The 19,184-nt window shown below is 38.3% G+C and overlaps 2 protein-coding genes across 4 annotated transcripts; both read left to right on the forward strand.

The window, feature by feature from the left end:
* Positions 1–18: 18 nt before the first annotated feature.
* On the forward strand, positions 19–1,056 carry LOC111264553 (uncharacterized). Its single transcript, XM_022840559.2, has 2 exons — positions 19–275; positions 836–1,056. Exons 1-2 carry the CDS (start codon positions 206–208, stop codon positions 1,015–1,017), a joined length of 252 nt encoding a protein of 83 aa, XP_022696294.1. The 5' UTR covers positions 19–205; the 3' UTR covers positions 1,018–1,056.
* A 1,282-nt stretch (positions 1,057–2,338) lies between these two features.
* On the forward strand, positions 2,339–15,118 carry LOC111264548 (dipeptidyl peptidase 9). 3 transcript variants are annotated; one of them, XM_022840551.2, is made up of 11 exons: positions 2,339–3,700; positions 6,672–6,982; positions 7,178–7,520; positions 7,889–8,183; positions 11,312–12,227; positions 12,453–12,742; positions 12,894–13,093; positions 13,246–13,389; positions 13,531–13,672; positions 13,946–14,187; positions 14,449–15,118. In XM_022840551.2, exons 2-11 carry the CDS (start codon positions 6,732–6,734, stop codon positions 14,539–14,541), a joined length of 2,916 nt encoding a protein of 971 aa, XP_022696286.1. In that variant the 5' UTR covers positions 2,339–3,700; positions 6,672–6,731; the 3' UTR covers positions 14,542–15,118. The 3 variants fall into 3 exon arrangements, with proteins under 3 accessions (XP_022696286.1, XP_022696288.1, XP_022696287.1); XM_022840553.2 differs by having other exon boundaries at positions 2,339–3,615; positions 6,713–6,982; XM_022840552.2 differs by lacking the exon at positions 2,339–3,700 and having other exon boundaries at positions 6,667–6,982.
* The last annotated feature ends 4,066 nt before the right edge of the window (positions 15,119–19,184 follow it).

Consider the following 19,184-nt stretch of genomic DNA (forward strand, 5'->3'; position numbering starts at 1 on the left):
TAAGTTTCGCAAATAGAGCTTAATCTAACAGTATCACAGGTCTTCGTTCGAGAGTTGGCTCGCATAGTAAACAAGAAAGAAGGAACGTATTGTTTTTCAGAACAGACCGTGACGTGCAAATTAACGTGGCAGATACCAACGGCGGGCCGTTTCTTGATAAGTGCGTGTTATTCATTAAATAGGTGTGAAGTTAGGCCTCGCTGAGATGTCGCAGGGGAAGCTGAAGGTTAAAACGAAGATTCCGAAAGGCGCGCAGAAAAAGATCATCCTTAAAAGTGAGTTGCTATCTTTGAAAGTTTATGTAACTTTACTCGCACACAGGTTCTGTAGTACGATACGAACTTAATAATTTTTTCAGCTCTCTTACGTGTGCATTCCAGGTAATAAAAAAGTGCTAGAATAATAGGCATGCTAGAGCAAAGCATGCTTGAAATAACCTTTTTCGTAGCAATTGATTTAATTCTCAACATTTTTCTTGATTTTTGCAGTGAAACTAAGTTTCAATTGTAATCCATTTGTAAATCATTCATTAAATAACACTACATAATTATCGAATCATTTACAACGCTATGATTACACTGAATAGTTGTTGTTACTTTCTTTGATTCTCCCTTATTGTTAAATAAAATCCGCCTCATCTAATATTTTGAAAAGCACCAGCACTTATGTACCTATTCATGAATATCAGTTGTTATACATGTTGTCAACGTCTCATGCTAGCTCAATTCAAAATGCATTTATTAATATTGGTAACATTCGATTTTATACAGATCAGATGCCGATTAGAAAATCAAAGAAGGTTTTGATAAAATAATGTATTAAATATTTATTTCAGGAGATGATCGAAGTAGACCTCGTAAGGCAAAACCTATCACGGTGAGGCAAAAAATCAAAAGTAATCTAGAGAAAAGCATTCGTGCAAAGATCGAAGACGAGTTGAGGTCGAGAGTCACACATGGTGATGGCAAACCCCTTGCAGGCGGAAGCGGAAGCCAGTCTAAAGGCAATAAAAAGTAATAAATAAAAAATAATAGTCTATTTCAGTGTGGAAAACTACTTTACATTCTCTTCTTTCTGATTTTGCAATTATCGTATTATTTCGTTTTGAGACAGTTAAGAATTGGGGTGTTGCCATGGAAGCATTTAACAACCTAATAATTTCTCTATGCAAAAATTCATTGCTGTGTGCGTCTTAAAGCAGCGTCGGAATAAATCGGTACATTTATGTGTGTAGTGAGATGTTTGAAAAACAGTATTTGACAGTCGTTCTTTTAAATTTGATTCAGGAAACTATCCGTGTAGTCCGCGTGTATTACAGTATTATCAAATCTTCGTTTTTTTTCGAACGTTTATTTGGTGTTACATAAAGAGCTCGTTTTATAACTCTGAATGTAATCTTTGTCCATAGAAAGAAGCTGAGAAACTCAAATGCGTAACGCTAGCAGCTTTCGAATTGGCCAATATAACGTTACTGCAGGTTTGTTTAAGTGAAACCACTGAACCAGACCTTCATCTAAATTATTATACACTTGAAGATTTGAATTGTAGATTTTGTAAGGGATGAATACACATCGCCCCTTTTGCCATATTATAACAACTTCTTAGTTCAACTCAACGAATTAAACCGTTAAGTGTCAGTCATCTCTTTTACAAGTGTGGACGTGATAGGAATCCGAAGAATATCTTCTTTTTCGCAGTTAACCTGAAACAACTCAAGGCGTATAGAGACACTAAAATCTTAACGATCAGATTGTATTTAGAAAACAAACCTGTGTAGACAATTCTGAGACTGAAACATTTTACCATTTTACTACGATACCTTCAGGTTCAAAAAAACAGCGTGAGATATTTGTCGACTACATTTATGGTGGCTGCCTATCTGTTAATCGTATATTATAACCTGCACGCTTTAACTGTACATTATTCGATAGTCGCAGCCTTTTAGCTTTGTGAATTAAAGTAAATAGATAGTTGAATGAGGTATGTACAATGCGGATGGTTTGAAGCACCCGCTTCTGCCACTATTAGAACAATCGATGGTTTTTACCACACTTACCAACCTTACCACACTTAAGGAACATATTGCATGATACTTGGTCATCTTACGAGTTTAAGTTCACTAGGCCAATCAAACAAATGCCAAATAAATAATTTCGGTATAAAGCGGATATTAAATGAAGTTTATGTGAGCTTATTAAGCTTCAAAAGAATATGTTGATCACGCACCATTCGTAAAATAACAAGTAATAACGCTGTTATGCATTTTGATCATATTGCTCATATTTTATTTATCATATTTTTTGAAGTCATATATAAGGTTTTATATAAAACTATGATTTTCGATATTCACTGGTTGTCCGTGATTGAGGTAAATCAGTGCATCTAGATGCTAAGGCAAGTTGAATTAATACGATATTCTATTTAAGAAAAGCCTCTATTGATCAACGATATACCAACCTTTATATTCCTTTATATTACGATCTGTGTAGAATATTTATTAGAGAATGTACGTGCATTTTGTTTCGAATTTGTCTTTTTCGTATGCACGTAATGTACGTAGTTTTGGTGTACTTTAAAGATTCAGCTCATTCCAAAACATTACCTCTCACCGGTATAATCAAATTTTTACGAATGTAGCCTTTATTTCGTAGGCCAGCTTATAGTCCCTACTGTGTAGCAATTACCGAGTAGATAACTATAGCATCTATTGCAGGTAACGATTGGCTTGAATAGCTCAATCAATAGCACGACGACAGTGAGCCGGTGCACCACCCGCAGTGAAAACAAATGAAAAGCGCTAGCTAATATTCAGACAGTCTTAGGAGTAACCACAATAACTCTCATGGATATGAGATCATGTCGACGCAAACTGTGTTATTGTGCTGACCGATTGTTTACTAGTAGCAGACGCGGTCACCTGTTGTCGTGAATCAAAGTTTAGGGAATCCAGCAGTAAGCCTAACGAATGGGATTGAATATCTCGTAAAACGTTATGTATATATACGTTGTTGGACATATGAACTCATAAAAATATTTTATCAGTATTAGCCGATAAATCACCGTCATCAGTGTTTGTAAATAAGAAAGATGGCGACACACAGGTGTGAGTTGATGTTGACGGGATGGAAAGAACCCAATGCTACTGCCGCTTTACTGCGCTTACTAGCTGTTGTACCGTCTACTGTGTAAGCCAAAGGGGTGCTACCGCAAAGCCGGGAGCGCCGACGAGGAGAAGTGATTTGTGCGATCCGGTGCTGGTGGGATGTTGTGCCGCTTTTAAACGGTGGCGTGAATAGCCAGTAGCCCGATAGTGTATTGGAATAACGTGACGCAATATCATCAATAGATGCAATTGTAGTACTACATGGTAGAGTCTGAAAAGTTGGAATACAGTTTGAAGAATAGTGTTCGACCGATTCAGCCGAGCGCGGCGTGAATGAATGTGGCCGACCAAGGCCAATCTTGACTAGATTCGCACACACTCTGTATAAAGGAGATAAAGTTTGTGCCCAATGTGACTGAATTTGGTTTGGCAAAGTTCGTAATTCATAAAATTGCACTCATGACGTAAACTCGACAAAAATTGAGAGGCCTGTGTGCTCGCTTTTAGCTGAGGTAAACCGTTCCTCCACTATCTATTATCTATCACATTAATAATCAACTTCGGTCATCTGGACTAACACTGCTGTTCGTATTGTAGGTCAGTATGTTATATGTAAATTTAGTTACTATTTACGCATAGGGCAAGGTTGAAAAAGCTGGCTCATACAGAGTTGATACAGAGAGTCGCTAGCGAAACATTGTGCCAGATGTATAGAAAAGTGCAGCATTTTTATTATTTGATACGTAAATACATTGAATAATAAACGTTGTCAGTCTGCAGCAGTAAATAGCATTGGACCAAATCGAAGAATCGAATTGATTTCAGATCACAAGTGTTTGTGTTATCAGCTAAAAAGATAAGTCAAGGCACATTGTATACAAATACTAGAATTTCTTTCCATGATACCGTTTTTCTTCACGAGCTTCATTTCATGATATAATATTCGTTTTTAAATTTCCGTCGGTGTACTCAGACTTTTTGCAAATTATAGTGATGTCTTAGTGAAACAGAATATTCTCTATAGCTTATATGCAAAATAAGTGATCTTTTAGGCGCTGAAACAGAATAATTTTGAGTGCACATAGGATGGTGCGTTTAGAATAGCGAAAACTTTGGCGGGTTGTTTGTCATAACGGATATGCATCCATTTATTGCTCCTGGTACCAGGCGAAAACCAGTTTTTTTAAGAACCAGACAAATTTTCATAACGAAAGAGAGTACGTCGTTTTCGAAGTTTCAGGGAAAATCAATTACTATTTAGTGTCTACGCGCTCTGCGAAGCGTTACGATGTCAAAAAAAAGACAAATGATTGTCCACGCTACTGCAGTTTTTATGCGGTTTTTGCGGACTTATGCGAAAATCCGATAAAGATTTCTAGCAGGTAATGCAGGATGCTCCTGATAGAATTTTCATTTAAAAGAATCGAAAATTTGTGAAGGTGACCCAGAAAGCCATTTTTGATATTTTTTAGAGAAGCGATTGCAGTTTTGAAGCTCAGAATATGAATTCACAGTTGGGTCGTTTAGACGAGCCCGTACAATTTTTATTTTGAGACTTTCTGCACCTTTTGAACTTATTAGCCGCTTTAAGCTTTTGCATTTCTGGGACAGTGGGCCCACTGTCAACCCAGTACTTAAACTCGCTGAAATTTTTTGTATGTAGCATATCTTATATTATATAGCATATAAAAAATATCAGTATTTATTCGCATTAATTTGTTACTACCGCAGACAAAAGGTCATACAGGTTTATAAGTAATCTTCCAGAAACCGCGTGTCGCTGTGAGAGGGCCGTAAAAGCAAGTATGAGTCCTTAGGGCTAATGCAAGGTTCGATTTCACAGGTAGCTATAGAGGCAATAACGAATAACAGTTGTATGAGGGACCTGTAGCCAGCACAGATTTCGTCCCGGTTATTTTCAGGATTCAGTTAGGACTCGTTATTATTTTCAGCTCTGAACTACTCGTTCCACTTTTTTCTTTGACATTGATATATTCATACCTTGAAGGTGTTGTAGACCCTGCAGAAAAATAAATGCGAAATTTGAAGATGTATAAGTTGAACAACTTTAATTTTGGTACAGGCAATTTTCTTACAAATATTTCTTTTTACGATGTAACCAAGGTTGTTACGGTCTTGCTAGTCGTAGGATTCAAGCTTGAGGCTTAGTTTGCCTTTAATTCTACATGGCCTATTGTGACTTTTTGGTTTTTTGATGATATCGTGGTTTTACGGCGAAGATGATAGCTTTCAAAAACTTACATAACACGGAGAATGAAACCAACAAGCCGGATATCTGCGAAAAGCCATTTCATCAACGAATTTAATATGAAGAAGTACGACAATGAAGCACATGTCACATTTGATAACGGGAGATGTCGAATTGCTAACATTTAGCGATGAATGTGAACCATGCTTATAAAATAATTATACAAATAATCAGCACTAACCCATACAGTACATATCAATAGGATATTTGTATGAACAAGTTAATTTATTCAGAACCCAGTTGACATTATAAAAAGAGGTCGGCGTAAAATTTTTGTTTAACCGCGGCCATGGCTTTATGGCTATGGGAAAAACGATTAAATGGGGCGCTAATATGCGATTTTATACGATTCCTAGCTCACGTTCCAAAGAGTTATTTAAAATATATTTATTTGACCTCTTCACAACTCGATCATCCAATATGCTTCTTTGATTCTCAATATGTGCCAAGGTTATAAATCATTTGGCACCATATATAAAGGTTGCCAGTATTAGCCCACCTTAGTGGTAATTGACTGTACTTGATTAGATATATATTATGATTACTTCTTGCAGAGAATGTGCGTGCCTCCAAGGTAGCAATTGTCGTAGTTACCTTGAGGGTTTTATAGGGAGGCAAACTGTAAAGCCTGCATAGACTTCGCTGTATAAACCTATGCATTTTGTAGGTGCCAAGTATAGAGGGGTTTGCGTTACTCGCGTGCACCATTAGTCAATCATGACTGACATAATATGCCGTGACAGTTGATACCTTGGTAACTATTCAGGTACTTGTCCGGAATGTCTTACTTGAATAAATGCAAAATAATGGATTGTCTTTTGTAGTATTAGAACTATCTCCATGTCGGTTGCGAATTCTTCAAGGTGAGATACCCACTTCAATCTCATGTATCCGATGGCATATGGAATACTGTTCTAATATTTTAAGGGAATTTATAAAACCTTCTTTATCCTTTATCCACGGTAGTGTTGTCGTATTCTTAGAAATGTTGCTCATTCTAAGATGTCATCATTGGTCTTATTTTATGCGTTATTTTCTCACGTCAGTTAGACAATAAATAAAGAATAATGGTTATGTCGATGAGGAAGGTACTACGCCACGCTACGTTGGTGTTTATACTCACATAAATTATGATGAAACACACGATGCTATAACATGCTTGAAAATATTATTATTTCGAATTTTTTTTAGGATTGACATCTGTCTCTGTACTTAACCAAAAAGAAAAACTGCAGAAGTGAATTGCTCGTTGAATTTTATTTCAATAATTTTTTTATTGGTTTTCGTTTGCGAGGCAAGTCCCTGTCAAAACAGACAATAATTTAAATTGTCTTGCTCAGAGACGGTTATCGGTTGGCTATGGAAAGTGAAATTTACACCGGGGCACCCGTTCCTGAGCATCCACGTTTTGTGCGTCACCGTCGAAAAACTTGGTCGGAACTTCGTCAGGTGGTGCGTGATGTACGATGTCGACTTTATCACACAGCATGCAGAATCCCGGCGGCTGTCGTCTTCTGTAGGAAACAAAATGGAGTTCGAATCTACTTTCTGTGCTCGCTTGCTACCGGACGCGAGATGACCTTGCATTACGTTGATGTCAACGACAAAGGGTAAGGACGTCACGTGTGTTTTTGGTGACAGATTTCAGGTTCAGCTTCTATCTCTTTACATTGACCTTTTCACTGCCAGATATGTAATTGAGCTTCTTATTCAAGTTAGTAATTGGATATTGTCAGTTTCGCATGGGACTGAATCAGAACGATAGTTCATACCGTTAATTTCTTCTGTTCCATATGGTATTATAGCGAGCTGTCGAAGTGTCAGATGCTGTTCGAAAGCAAATTTCATTCTACGCAGTCGTGTTCGTATGCGCGATCATCAAAGGAAGAGCAACTGCAATTGGAACGGAAACGTGTCATGATGTGCGGAATCGCAGCTTTTGACTATGTTGCTCCAGGCAATTTCGCATTTAGCTCTTCTGGTTCGGTGTTTCGGTGCCACGATGAGTTCCCCCTAGGATGCGCAGATCAGGGTGTATTTCCTGAAGAAGTACGAATCACTGAACAAAATCGACGAACCCGATTAGATCCACAAATGTGCCCTTTTGATCCTAACATCACTGCTTATATTTCACATAATGACATATGGGTAAGTTTTTGTGCAAATCAAAGGAGTGGTTTCTGCAAATTAATAAGTAAATTAATTATTCTTAATAACCTGAACTGAAGGAGTGTAAAATTTCATCATAGTGATGTGATACCGAGATCGAAGCTTACAGGTATGACTTGAAAAAGATTGGTAACTTTACACATGCATAGGTTAAACTTGTTATTTGAGTCCAAATTGAAATCCAAACGATTTTTATCTATTACGGGGGATGAATAAAATGCGGACTACTGATCAGCCAGGTTATAGGTGTACATATCGTTGTTAGTATTATAAAATGAGTTTAGATGCACAGGATATATATTTATAAGATATTAAATATATTTAATGTAATGTTTGCTTTTTTTTAGGTTTATAATTGGGCGAGCGGGCATGAACTCCGTCTGACCACTGTTCACGAATCGGATGCAACGCTTAGCGCAGGCATTCCCTGTTATGTAACACAAGAGGAGTTCAACAGATTTTCTGGGTTCTGGTGGGCTCCCCGTTCCACAGCGGATAGTGTCGATATGAGGAGTACAAGTCCTCCACGGACAAGATCACCCGTAGGATCGAGGGAGGAAAACCAACCCATTCGGTACTCAATTCTTTATGAAGTCGTCGACGAGTCAGATGTCGAAGTCGTCGAACTCCCCAACGCTACTGGTAACTTTTTGAGCATGCAGAATATTATGACTGTTGCAATAAAGTCTCCATATCAAAATAGTGAAGATGAGAAAGTCAAAAGAATAAATAATGCTAATAATTACGCCAAAGATATTTTCGAATAATGAAATAATCAACACCACCTCCATAAGCTGCACTACTTGGTGTCTGTTTTTTTTTTTTTAGATTTATAACAAACCAACAAACAACTGTCAGTCGTATTTAGTAAGCAGCAAATCGATTTGTGTTCTCAAGAACTCAGACACGTAAAGCTGTGAGCACGAGAGGCGGAATTACTCTTCAATATAGGACCACTACAGAGGCCTGCTGAACGTTATCGATTGTCTTGATCGCGTCAATCGCGTCGATCGCGTTGTTGTACTAAATTAAGCCATGTAGCATGGTCGCTTTCGTTTGATTTTCTGAATAGTAAAAAAGACAACTCTTAATTACCTTTTCTAGTAGGCAAACCTGCCTGATATGTGTGTCCTACGTTAAGTATTTCACTAAGGATGTTCATTGTTACCTCATCCCAAGAAAATGTATGTATAAATTTAGGCGAACCCAAGCTGTATCTTCAAGCGCATAGTGCTGCTCATGAATGAATAGCCATCAAAGGAAGACGTATGCACCTGCAGCAACACTTGTTTCTGCCACAAAATATTTTATGTGGCAATAGCTGTTATTAGGTAGTCCAGTCGTTTTGGGCCGAGCCGCTTGATCTCCTGAGACTATGCCTGTTATAGCGTTGTGTGCCTTTTATCTTTCCTGTGGGCATCCTTTGATTTCTGTGGTTTCACGTATAGTGATGTAGAAACCATCTCAGCATCTTCAAATAAACAGACTAAATATATCGGTAGCGGCCCATCTATTGGCCTTTCTGAAACTGTATGCCTTGAACGAAACTTTAAGAATGTTAACCAAGCTCTAGATAACAATGTTAGAAATCGCTAGTTCTAATTAGTCACACTGTTATACCAATTGCTGTTAACTGAGGAAAGCAGTTCATGTAGACTCTAAGACAGGAGTAGAATTCTTATAGCTCTGGCGCACGACGAGAAAGAGGATTGGCGTTTTTGGTTTTACTTTTTCTAACATGAAGTTACGACGGATAAGGTTATATGCGTTGTGAAAATCGAATTCAATTATAACTCGAAACGGACCTTTAACTATCACGAAGACTCTTGCTATGTGAATAGCTGCCTTAGCTCCACCCTTACTGGCCATGTCCATTTGTTTATGTATTATCGCGTTGAAGATTAACGTTTTGCATAGTATAGTTTAAGCCTGCTTCCATTGATTACGAACTGCCCATAGAAATTTTTTTTCGCAACTTTACAAAGTCCCTGTAGGATCCTTTTTCCTAAAGGTATGATCGTATCAACGTGTTTCGAAGATGCCGAACGCCCATCAGGTAAGAGAGTGCGCTTGTATCACCAAACTGCAATCCGAATTGTAGCTGATTGAGGGAAGACTGTTGAATCAAACGTAACCTGCTTAAGTCACCCGTTCCTTATAAACATTATAGTATATATGATAATTTCTTAGATCTGATGAAAGTGAGATGTTAAGGGCCTTTTGCAACGTTGTAGTTTTTTAGTCTAAGGTTGTTTATTGTTATTTGACATACTCCAGAATCCTTTATCTCTTGGATTGCTTAAGTATTACTGACAGCAAAACTGAAAGCCTCGCCATTTTTTGAACATTGAGGTTCCCTTAAGCTATCTAATAGTGTGCTCACAGAGTAAAGCGCAGATTTTTCTAACATTCGTGTGCTACGCTGGTTCATGTATTCTGTCACAAAAGATGACCGTGGTCAATCGCAACACCCTTTGACGTTAACAAAAGCCCGCTTACTTTGCCTTTCTGTAGCACTTGCGCCTTTTTGCGCATGTATCCGATACGCGATTGAGTATTCTTTAAAGTTTGGCTTATTTTTATAAATTCGTTATATCAGTGTATCAATTATATTAGTGTATGTCAAAAGTTAGCTTAGTCATCCGTCTCTTAATGCAAGTTGACTAATAAAGCGGCGAAATTTTTTCCCATCGAATGATAAAGACAAGATAGGGTTTCAAATTTTTGAGCGGCAATTAGGAACATCACAAAAGTTATTCTCATATCATATAAAAGCTGCTTTCGGGATTTATTTTCAGTTAAAACAAAAGAAAAGGCTTGATGTCTATCCATTGTTTTCAAACCTGGCATAAAAACTTCGAAACATGGTCGTTGTCCTTTTTCTTATACAGATGTTGTGCCAGTGGCTGCAGGAACTATAGTTTGTATTTATAATGATGCAGTATCGAGGAAGCGGGATTTTTACGCAAAATTTAGGGTCGAAAACTCTACACAGAGTTTTCGACCCTAAGCCTCTGTGAAGACTTTTATTGTGGCACATCCATTTTCACTAGCACTCTTAGAACAACTTGTTTTCCGTAGCATTTCCACAACTTGGTGTTAACGAAAACATCTGCAGGTTGAAGCAGTTTTCTCATTGCTTTTGTTTGCTTTACGATCAAAATTGTAATGAGGCACTGAAAAATTATTATCTAGAATATTATTCCAGACTCGGCGTGTATTTGCCTGTATATCTGAAATTTCAATTAACTCTCTTGAGGTCTTAGCGCCGGTCTTTCCTTGTTGATGTTTTCGTTCATCTGTTCCCATTTCTGTTCAGTACATATCAAAATAGGGTTCCCTCAACTGCTTTGTCACGGGTAAGCCCTAAAAAGATGGATGGTTCATGCTCCTTTCGGTGTCGCATATCCCCTAATGATTGTTTTGTCGCTGAAGTATCGTTTACTAACAAATTTGTGTTTTGACAATATTTAACTGAATTCATTTCTTCGCTACAGAGTGTTTTTGCTACATTTCGACATTAACGCAAGTGATGTGAGACAAGCTGTTATTTCGTTACTAACTTTGAATTAGCGAAATCATAGAGGGGTTGGGGCACAGAGGAGCGTCGCACTTACTCATCAGATGTTCTAAAATATGTCTTTTATATATATACCATACGATAATGTAGTATCTTTTCAATAGCATACTTGAATCCTATTCAGGATCTACTATCAGTGGCGACTAAAATCTTACAATAACTGTAATTTTTTCCACATGATATCTTACAGGTGGGGTTGAGGAGTATCACTTCCCGCGGGCGGGAACACCCAATGCCAAATCAAGTTTACGTCTTGTATCATTCTCAGTCGCTTCGAACGGCACATTTGTAGATATTTCCTATGCCCAGATATCGAATCCATTTATTGACGCAGCCGAGTACGTTCTTAGAGCAGGGTGGACACCGGATGCACGCCACATTTGGGCTCAACTTTTAAATCGACAACAGGATACGCTGCAGCTATTGCTTGTGCGAGTACAGCGGAAATCCTACGATAAACTGGCATCTTCTGGTGCATCTTACGGAGCTTCTGCTATGGAGACAGAGCCAAAAATGAATTTGTTACCATCCGAAATCAATGACGATGGTTTAATAACCCATGCGGTTCTCTTACTCGAGGAGAAAAGTTCTGTTTGGATAAATGTGCATGATGTTTTGGGTTTTTTGTCAAACGAATCATTACCGCCACAAACGGTCACGATGTCGGGAGTAACTGTATCGTCTTCGCCAACTAGTGAAGGCAGCAGAGATGTGCCATTGTGCGACGGAGGAGACACCATAATGGAGAACGGGCTAGGTGCCGAACACTACTGGGATTCAACAGCAAACGTGGCACCGTTGGCTCAAGATCCTTGCCAGGATCAAGGCGACCGCTATCAACAATTGCAGCAGAAGCAGCACCAGCGAGCCAATCAGATTCGCACATCATCTTCCCCGCAAATACTTGAATTCGTGTGGGCTAGCGAAGCAACGGGATTTCGGCACCTGTATCTATATCGTATTGACCTTGAAACAGGGATGTGCATTGAGCGAAGACCATTGACTGGAGGAGATTGGGAAGTTAGTGATAAATACGTCTGGATAGATAATCAGCGAAGACTTGTCTATTTTATCGGACTTAAGGATTCACCTTTGGAAAAACAACTGTAAGTGACACAGTGTGTAAAAGCGGTTAACTAACTCGGTCAAAATAAAATAAAAATCACTTTCTAGACTTGTTGGATTGTTGGAAATTAAGAAATTATCGTAGTTATTACCTCAGGCATTTATCTCTCTGTACTACTTTTGAGTACGCATCTATTCTAAATATTACGAATTCTAATGCTGATTTTTGTTCTACATGCTTCCCTGATTGCGTGTATCTGTTATAGATACGTGGTCAGTCTTGACGAAACACTAGGAGAAATACAATGCTTAACTTCGCTCGGAGCATCCTACCAAGCATTTGTAAATCCTGAATGCTCATTGGTCGTGACAATTGAAAGCCATTTAGCCCAGCCACCTTTTGCTAGACTGTATCGACTTGTTACGAACGACAGCGATGTCGGGGTTCGTTGCGCTGGAGGGGACACTGACACAGTAATTCTCAAGCAGCAAGAGGCAACCAGCATTCGAAGGCCAGGAGGACTGCGAGAATATATGCCTCAGTTGCAGTTAATAGGTTAGTGAGCTTTCTGGGAGTGATCAAGCATAGCAAAAGTTGAATGATGCTAGAAGGTAAAAGCAAAAATAGAATCGATTATTAATTCTGGATAGAAACAAATTTTTTCCGGTGAGGTATACAATTTAAAATTTTCAAATAATTTCCTCAGGTAACCTAATGGAACCAGCAAGTGTAGACGAAAGATATCGTGTTCCAGAGCTTTTTCAGCACCAGCTCAGTTCGGGAGATACGGTGTTCGGAGTTATTTTTAAGCCACGTAGCCTCGATGAAAGTCGGCCCTATAAATTTCCGACAGTGTTAACGATTTACGGCGGCCCGGAGGTTCAACTAGTCACAAATAGTTTTAAGGTTAGTTAGTACCGCCAAATAACGAATAAATCGCTCGGAGCTGCTCAGGAGAATTACAGAAGACTAATTCTTTGCATATGATTTTAAGAAGAATTCTAAGAACCTTATTCGACCGAAACTAATCACACGATGTGGCACAACCATTTCAATAGGGTATGCGACATTTACGGCAGCATCTTCTTTCGTCAGAGGATTTCTGCGTGGTAACTATGGATTGCCGGGGTTCTCGGAATCGTGGTGTGGCTTTCGAAAGTCACTTGAAGGGTCGCATGGGACAAGTGGAAATACAGGATCAGGTCAGGAAAAATCTACCTATGTTAAATACATAAAATTCACTAAAGGAAATTATAGGAATTATTATCATTATCATCGCCATCATCGTCACCATCAATAACCTTAGTTTGGCTTTTATTTACTTTCTTTTTTACATTTTACAGGTAGAAGTATTGCAATGGCTGGCTGAGGATCGGGGATACATGGACATGAGTCGTGTGGCCATTCATGGTTGGAGTTATGGAGGATATCTAAGTCTTATGGCGTTAGCGCAAAGGCCCGACATTTTCAAATTAGCCGTCGCAGGTACCCCTTAGTTACTATTTAGTAATAGAAAACCGGCATCTTTCTCATAGTGTGTAATACGGGTAGTACCTTTTAATAATGATATATTTATAATTGCTTATCGAATGAGCGTGAAGTTTTTGCGTTTTGACTAGTAATAGAAATCTCATTCCAGCCATATGACTTTTCATTGTTAGATGTTCCTATGACTCAGGACTTGCATCATAACCATCCGACATTCCTGATGTTTTTCACCTTTTGTGTTTATGCGTCTATGATTTGTGTAATATGCAGGTGCACCTGTTACGCAATGGAATTTGTACGATACTGGTTACACGGAGCGTTACATGGGTCTACCAGAAGCAAACCGGGAAGGCTATCATCGAGGTAGCGTCCTAAGTCATGTGAGTCAATTCCCTGATGAGGAGGGTCGACTGCTGCTCATTCACGGACTGATGGATGAGAATGTCCACTTCACACATACCACTTCACTTGTTCAGGCGCTTGTGAAAGCCGGAAAGCCGTATCGACTACAGGTACAGTTCGCTTTTTCTAAATCAGAGCATAAAGTAGATGCTATAAGATTATGCGGAACGCATTTCTTTGTTGCTACGATTTTGTCACAAAATAAACAAGCGACATATAAATAGGCAGTCTCAATTTTGAAATTCCTACTTTAGGTGCAAAGCAATAAGTGTTTACGAGCCAGTGCAAAAAGAAATTTATATTTTTCCTTGTGGAACACTGCTCTTAATGTTTTTTTTTTCGCTAATATTTATGTTGTTTTGATTTAACAGGTGTATCCGCAGGAGCGACACTCGCTGCGCCATCTTGCCACCTCGGAGCATTATGAAACAACGCTTCTATCGTTTTTGCAAGATAACCTCTGAAAGCTGCGCGCTCAAAGCTGTCTGGAACTGGACATGAATGATTTCCCACCCACCGCGGCAACTCTCAATGCTGCGCCTGAGTGTTTATAGGACGAACGTGGAAACAGAGCCTTTCTTCTATATATACATAATACTTCTTTTCATTGTGCCTGAAACCATTAGGGAAGCTTTCATATTTGTGGGCTTAGACTGGAAAATAGTACGGTTAAATGAGGCCGGTGAGAGCGTTTTCAGTTTGTGTAGACATAGGGAGGGGATGCTGAGATGAAGATATCTGAATTTGACAGCAGCGTATGCTGGGCAATAAGAGCCTGAGCCGGATGGCGGCTATTGTGGATGCCGTTACTCGTATATCTAATGGTACGCCGCTTGTCGCGAGATCTTTTCCTAATTAAATTGTCTATATTCTATAACAATACCAAAACTCGGTACGGTGGCGCTCAGGGTTTAATTATTAATATTATCGTTGTTGTTCTCATCGAAAGTGTAGATAATAAAGAAACATAGCTTTTTGAATGACAGTTTAAATAACCTTATGATAATTACTAAAGGAATATAATAAATTGAGCCAAAACTATTTGACAATCTTATTACTTGAAGATCTAGACTGACTAGATTTATAGCTCGATAAATAGAAAAAAAAGGATGTTCAAACCTCCAGCGTACAAATAAATCACATTATATATAAATATTTAACTGCTCATGGAAATTTATTGATGCCGCGTTATATTCCAATATACTTTATAAAAAAAAATTACAAATGATTTCGTACGCTTGCCTTTATAATCTTCGCAATATTTCACGAAATTTTAAAAAACTGGAATTGGATAGCAGACTTTCTGCAAAGAGTAGTTTGTACCGATTCGGAAATGGCTCTTTTAGCAGAATTGTTTTCAGCACTCTATAATAACTCTATACTGTACTACAATAATCGGCTCGCACTGGAGCACTTGGGATTTTTCAAGGTTATCTTCAAGAGAATTTACCTCGAAAGCAATATCTTATGATGTACATATAGTAATGTATTACCTCAGTATGTTCATTCGAGCGGATTGCCTGTTAAAGAGTTAATTTGTTAGTGCCGCAACAACGACGAAATGGAAACATGGTTTATATGTTCCATTAGTGCTAAACTGGATAGAAGCTGCAGGAAATCCTCTAGAGTGTCGAAAGGCAGCTGTCTAAACTCCCTTTCGACTGCCCCACACATCAACTAATTTCCAGTTTCGTTCTCGTCCGAAACATGAAATCATCTGTGATTAGTCCATTGCTTTATTTAATACAATAATTATTTTTTATCATATGTGAAGATCTGTTTACCCCCCATATTATACGCTGCATATGTAATAGTCCGAAAGTCCCGATTCCTATTGCAAATGAATCAACGAAATTCGCTCGCTCGAGCTGGTGGTCTATACAATCCTGATTGCTTGTGAGTTCTTTAGGCAAATTGTTAACTATGCACTTTGAAATTTTACGGTAGAATTTCTGCAATTTGCACTGTCCCAGTTGGAGCTACATACAATTAATATATATTTTTCCCAACTAAAAATGGAAAAGGCTCCGGGGGCTTTAACTTTTAGAATTGAAGTTTACAATCTTCGGACAGCATCTAGTAACATTATATAGCTCCCGTTATATGCAGAGAATGTGTTCAGAAAATCGTTTAGCATATCATGTTGCGACATTTTATGTAATTTCTGCCCAATAGGTGGACTCTGGAACCCGGCCTATTGTTTTTATGTGGCCACTGCAAACGTTTGTCGCCTTTGAATAATGTAAAGGAAGACGTTATTTAGGTCCTCATAGGACACCTGTCTAATAAGTGCCTAGTATTCAATATAAAACCTCGACGCTTTACAAGTGCGGACCTTTCCCTTACCACTTGTTCTCACCCAGTCGATACTCCTATATATACAGTAATTGTCGCAGAGATCAAGCGTATCACGATAATGTTCAATAGTGCATTTGCCCTTGACCAAACAGCAGCAAATGTAGCCCTATCGTTGTACTTACCAGCGAAGTTACTTTCACGCATCATGATAAACTCATAGTAGACTTTTAAGCAACTTGATATTTTTTGGCTATGTTTGATGCAAAACTGCGAACGCCGTTGGCTCTGCCATATATACGACATGACTAATTTATATTACATTAGTTGCTTAAGGAAAAGGCAGGCCAGCGAAGGGATCATGACTATTTATCAATTCGCAATACATAAGCCGCATCAGATCCACATCTTACTATAATCCAGTAGTTAAAACACGACTACCACGGCGTTTATAGTGTAACGGCAACATGCATGTAGTGAAAATATTGCTTAGATACGTTACTGCTCGTTCATTTATTATACCGTCTTCTTAAAAAAATACTTGCAATTTGGCGCCATACTATTAAATACGTTCATGTTAATTTTGCTTTTTATGGAAGTGTTGCCTCTCCGATGTATCCAAACGAAATTTTAACTTAAACAGGTCGCTCATTATTCGTTTCACGCTGAACCGGACAAAAAGCTAAGTTCTATGAAGCTAGGTCTATTTACTTCTCGAACGATGATAATGGGAGTACCCGCTAGGTTTAGCGAAAATGCGGCTTGAAGTTCAAATGAACGATCAAAAGATGGGTAGAATCTAGTTTGCAAGGTAAATGCTCCCTTATGGTACGATTGATAAGGCATCAAAGTCGCGCCTCAATCAAGGAAGCCTTCATAAAGCTGGGCATTCAAGTCATAAAAACAAATACAGGAATAATATGCGTTTAGGCGGTCGTGAATATCGTACCCTCATATTTCATAGCGAAATTGTATGTATCTTTTGAATCCCCTGGTGGCATAATTATTATTGTTATTACTACTACGGACGAATCTACTTATAAAAGGAAACGATAGCTAACCAAGTTTTATATATAGATATCTTTCAATAATTATAAATTTGTAATAAGAATCAAGTCATATTCTGATAAACGATAGCAAAATTAAGTGACAGCCTGTATAATACACTAGAGGTTCAGTAAGTAAATACACAAATACGGAGAAGTCATCCCACTTTTAGATGTAAAGAGCGCGAGACATTGTAAAAATAAATTGGGACACAGATAGTGGGCCACTCACTATTTGGAAAGCAACTGGATTCACTTTTCCAAGCCCAGTTCTTGGATCATACACGTGCAGGTTGCTTTTTCGCAGCCACTGAAGATGATTATGAATATTCAGTACTCTCACAGAGACTCAGGTTATTGTATTGACCGCTGGTCTATAATTTCCCAAGTGGCGGCGTTATAGAACTGCGCAATTGCTTCCGCGTTCATGAGACCTCCTTATTTAGGGTAAGCTTTCATACTCAGGAAGGTCGGCCTAATCAGATCCAACTGAAAGAAACAGTTTCCGAATACACGCATTCTATAGAAAACTGCTGTTAAATATGTTTGACGCATTATGACGGTAGTAATCGGCAAAAATCATCAACACAGGGGAATTTCTTTTATGGTCAATTTTCGAAAAACCGCTGAATACAACTTTCGTGCGTATAATGAATTAGAATACTTCTTCTCAAATGACGCTGAACGGGCTTTGCTGTCAATTGTTTTATATCTAATTTGGTTATCTTGCATGGTTACTGTCTGACGCAGCTCTTTTTAGTGAGTATTCCCTTCAAATACAAGACATTGCACGCCCTGACTGAAACGTAACGAGGGTGATCGCATCCAAATGGAATTACATTAGTGAAGGTCTTTTGTTTCCCATATTATATATAATAAATTGTGTTGTTCATTGGGTGATATTTTCGTGACGAGGTTGGACAATAATCTGTGTTAATGAAGTACGAGTACGAAAGTATATTTCGATTTCTTAATATTTGTCTGGAAATGAAAAAGTTCACTATCATATTTATGTCACAAAGCTTTGACAAAAAATAATGATTTTTTCTTAATTGGTGATGACACACGTAGCCTGATTTATTACGTGAGAATATCAAACAACGGTGGGCTGCATGCGGGTGCAGCTATGAGTGGACGCCTATAGGCTACAATAAATCCGCTCACATTAATTTTCTTCACCGTTAAGTTATTCGAGAAGCTGTTTTCCTGGGAATATATAGAAATATTACATTGCTGCAATAGGGTTGGCAGACAAGATTTTGTCGTATATCTTATGCTTACGTTAAGTGTACCGTTACGCTGTTTGCTTGAATTCAAATGTGTCGGATGCCCACGTTAGTTGCGGCATCTTATAACTGAGTGCCATATTATTAGTTTATTTTCTACATAAATGATTTGATGTCAGAGCTAATATGTCTTATTAAATGTTCCCTTTAATAAAAGAAAGCAGCAAACACCAAAACTGAGTCACTACGTATATGTCAGGCAATAATCTGTAATACGTCTATATAATTTTTTTTTAATTAATCGTTTTATCAAACCCTTTACATAGTGCATTAGATATTTGATAGCTCTATGCATTGCCATATGGAGCTAAAAAAGGGAGATATCGTAATATGTAACTTATGGACAAACAATTTAGATGTACGAGGCGAGTCATTGGGTTTCACTTCGAAAACTAGGAGAAGCGTAGCAGTACATATGTATTCTGCGCGTGTAAACTTGACCTTCTGAAAATATCAGTAATGACATAGTGCGAAAAAAAA

Source organism: Varroa jacobsoni, unplaced genomic scaffold (genome assembly GCF_002532875.2).
Source record: "Varroa jacobsoni isolate VJ856 unplaced genomic scaffold, vjacob_1.0 scaffold_872, whole genome shotgun sequence".
NCBI classification, from domain to species: domain Eukaryota; kingdom Metazoa; phylum Arthropoda; class Arachnida; order Mesostigmata; family Varroidae; genus Varroa; species Varroa jacobsoni.

Coding starts and splice junctions, on each gene's coding strand:
- LOC111264548 (XM_022840551.2), top strand. CDS start 6,732: ATGGAAAGTGAAATTTACACCGGGGCACCCGTTCCTGAGCATCCACGT. Junction 12,743..12,893: donor GCCTCAGTTGCAGTTAATAG/GTTAGTGAGCTT, acceptor TAATTTCCTCAG/GTAACCTAATGGAACCAGCA. Junction 13,673..13,945: donor TTTCAAATTAGCCGTCGCAG/GTACCCCTTAGT, acceptor TGTAATATGCAG/GTGCACCTGTTACGCAATGG.
- LOC111264553 (XM_022840559.2), top strand. CDS start 206: ATGTCGCAGGGGAAGCTGAAGGTTAAAACGAAGATTCCGAAAGGCGCG. Junction 276..835: donor GAAAAAGATCATCCTTAAAA/GTGAGTTGCTAT, acceptor TATTTATTTCAG/GAGATGATCGAAGTAGACCT.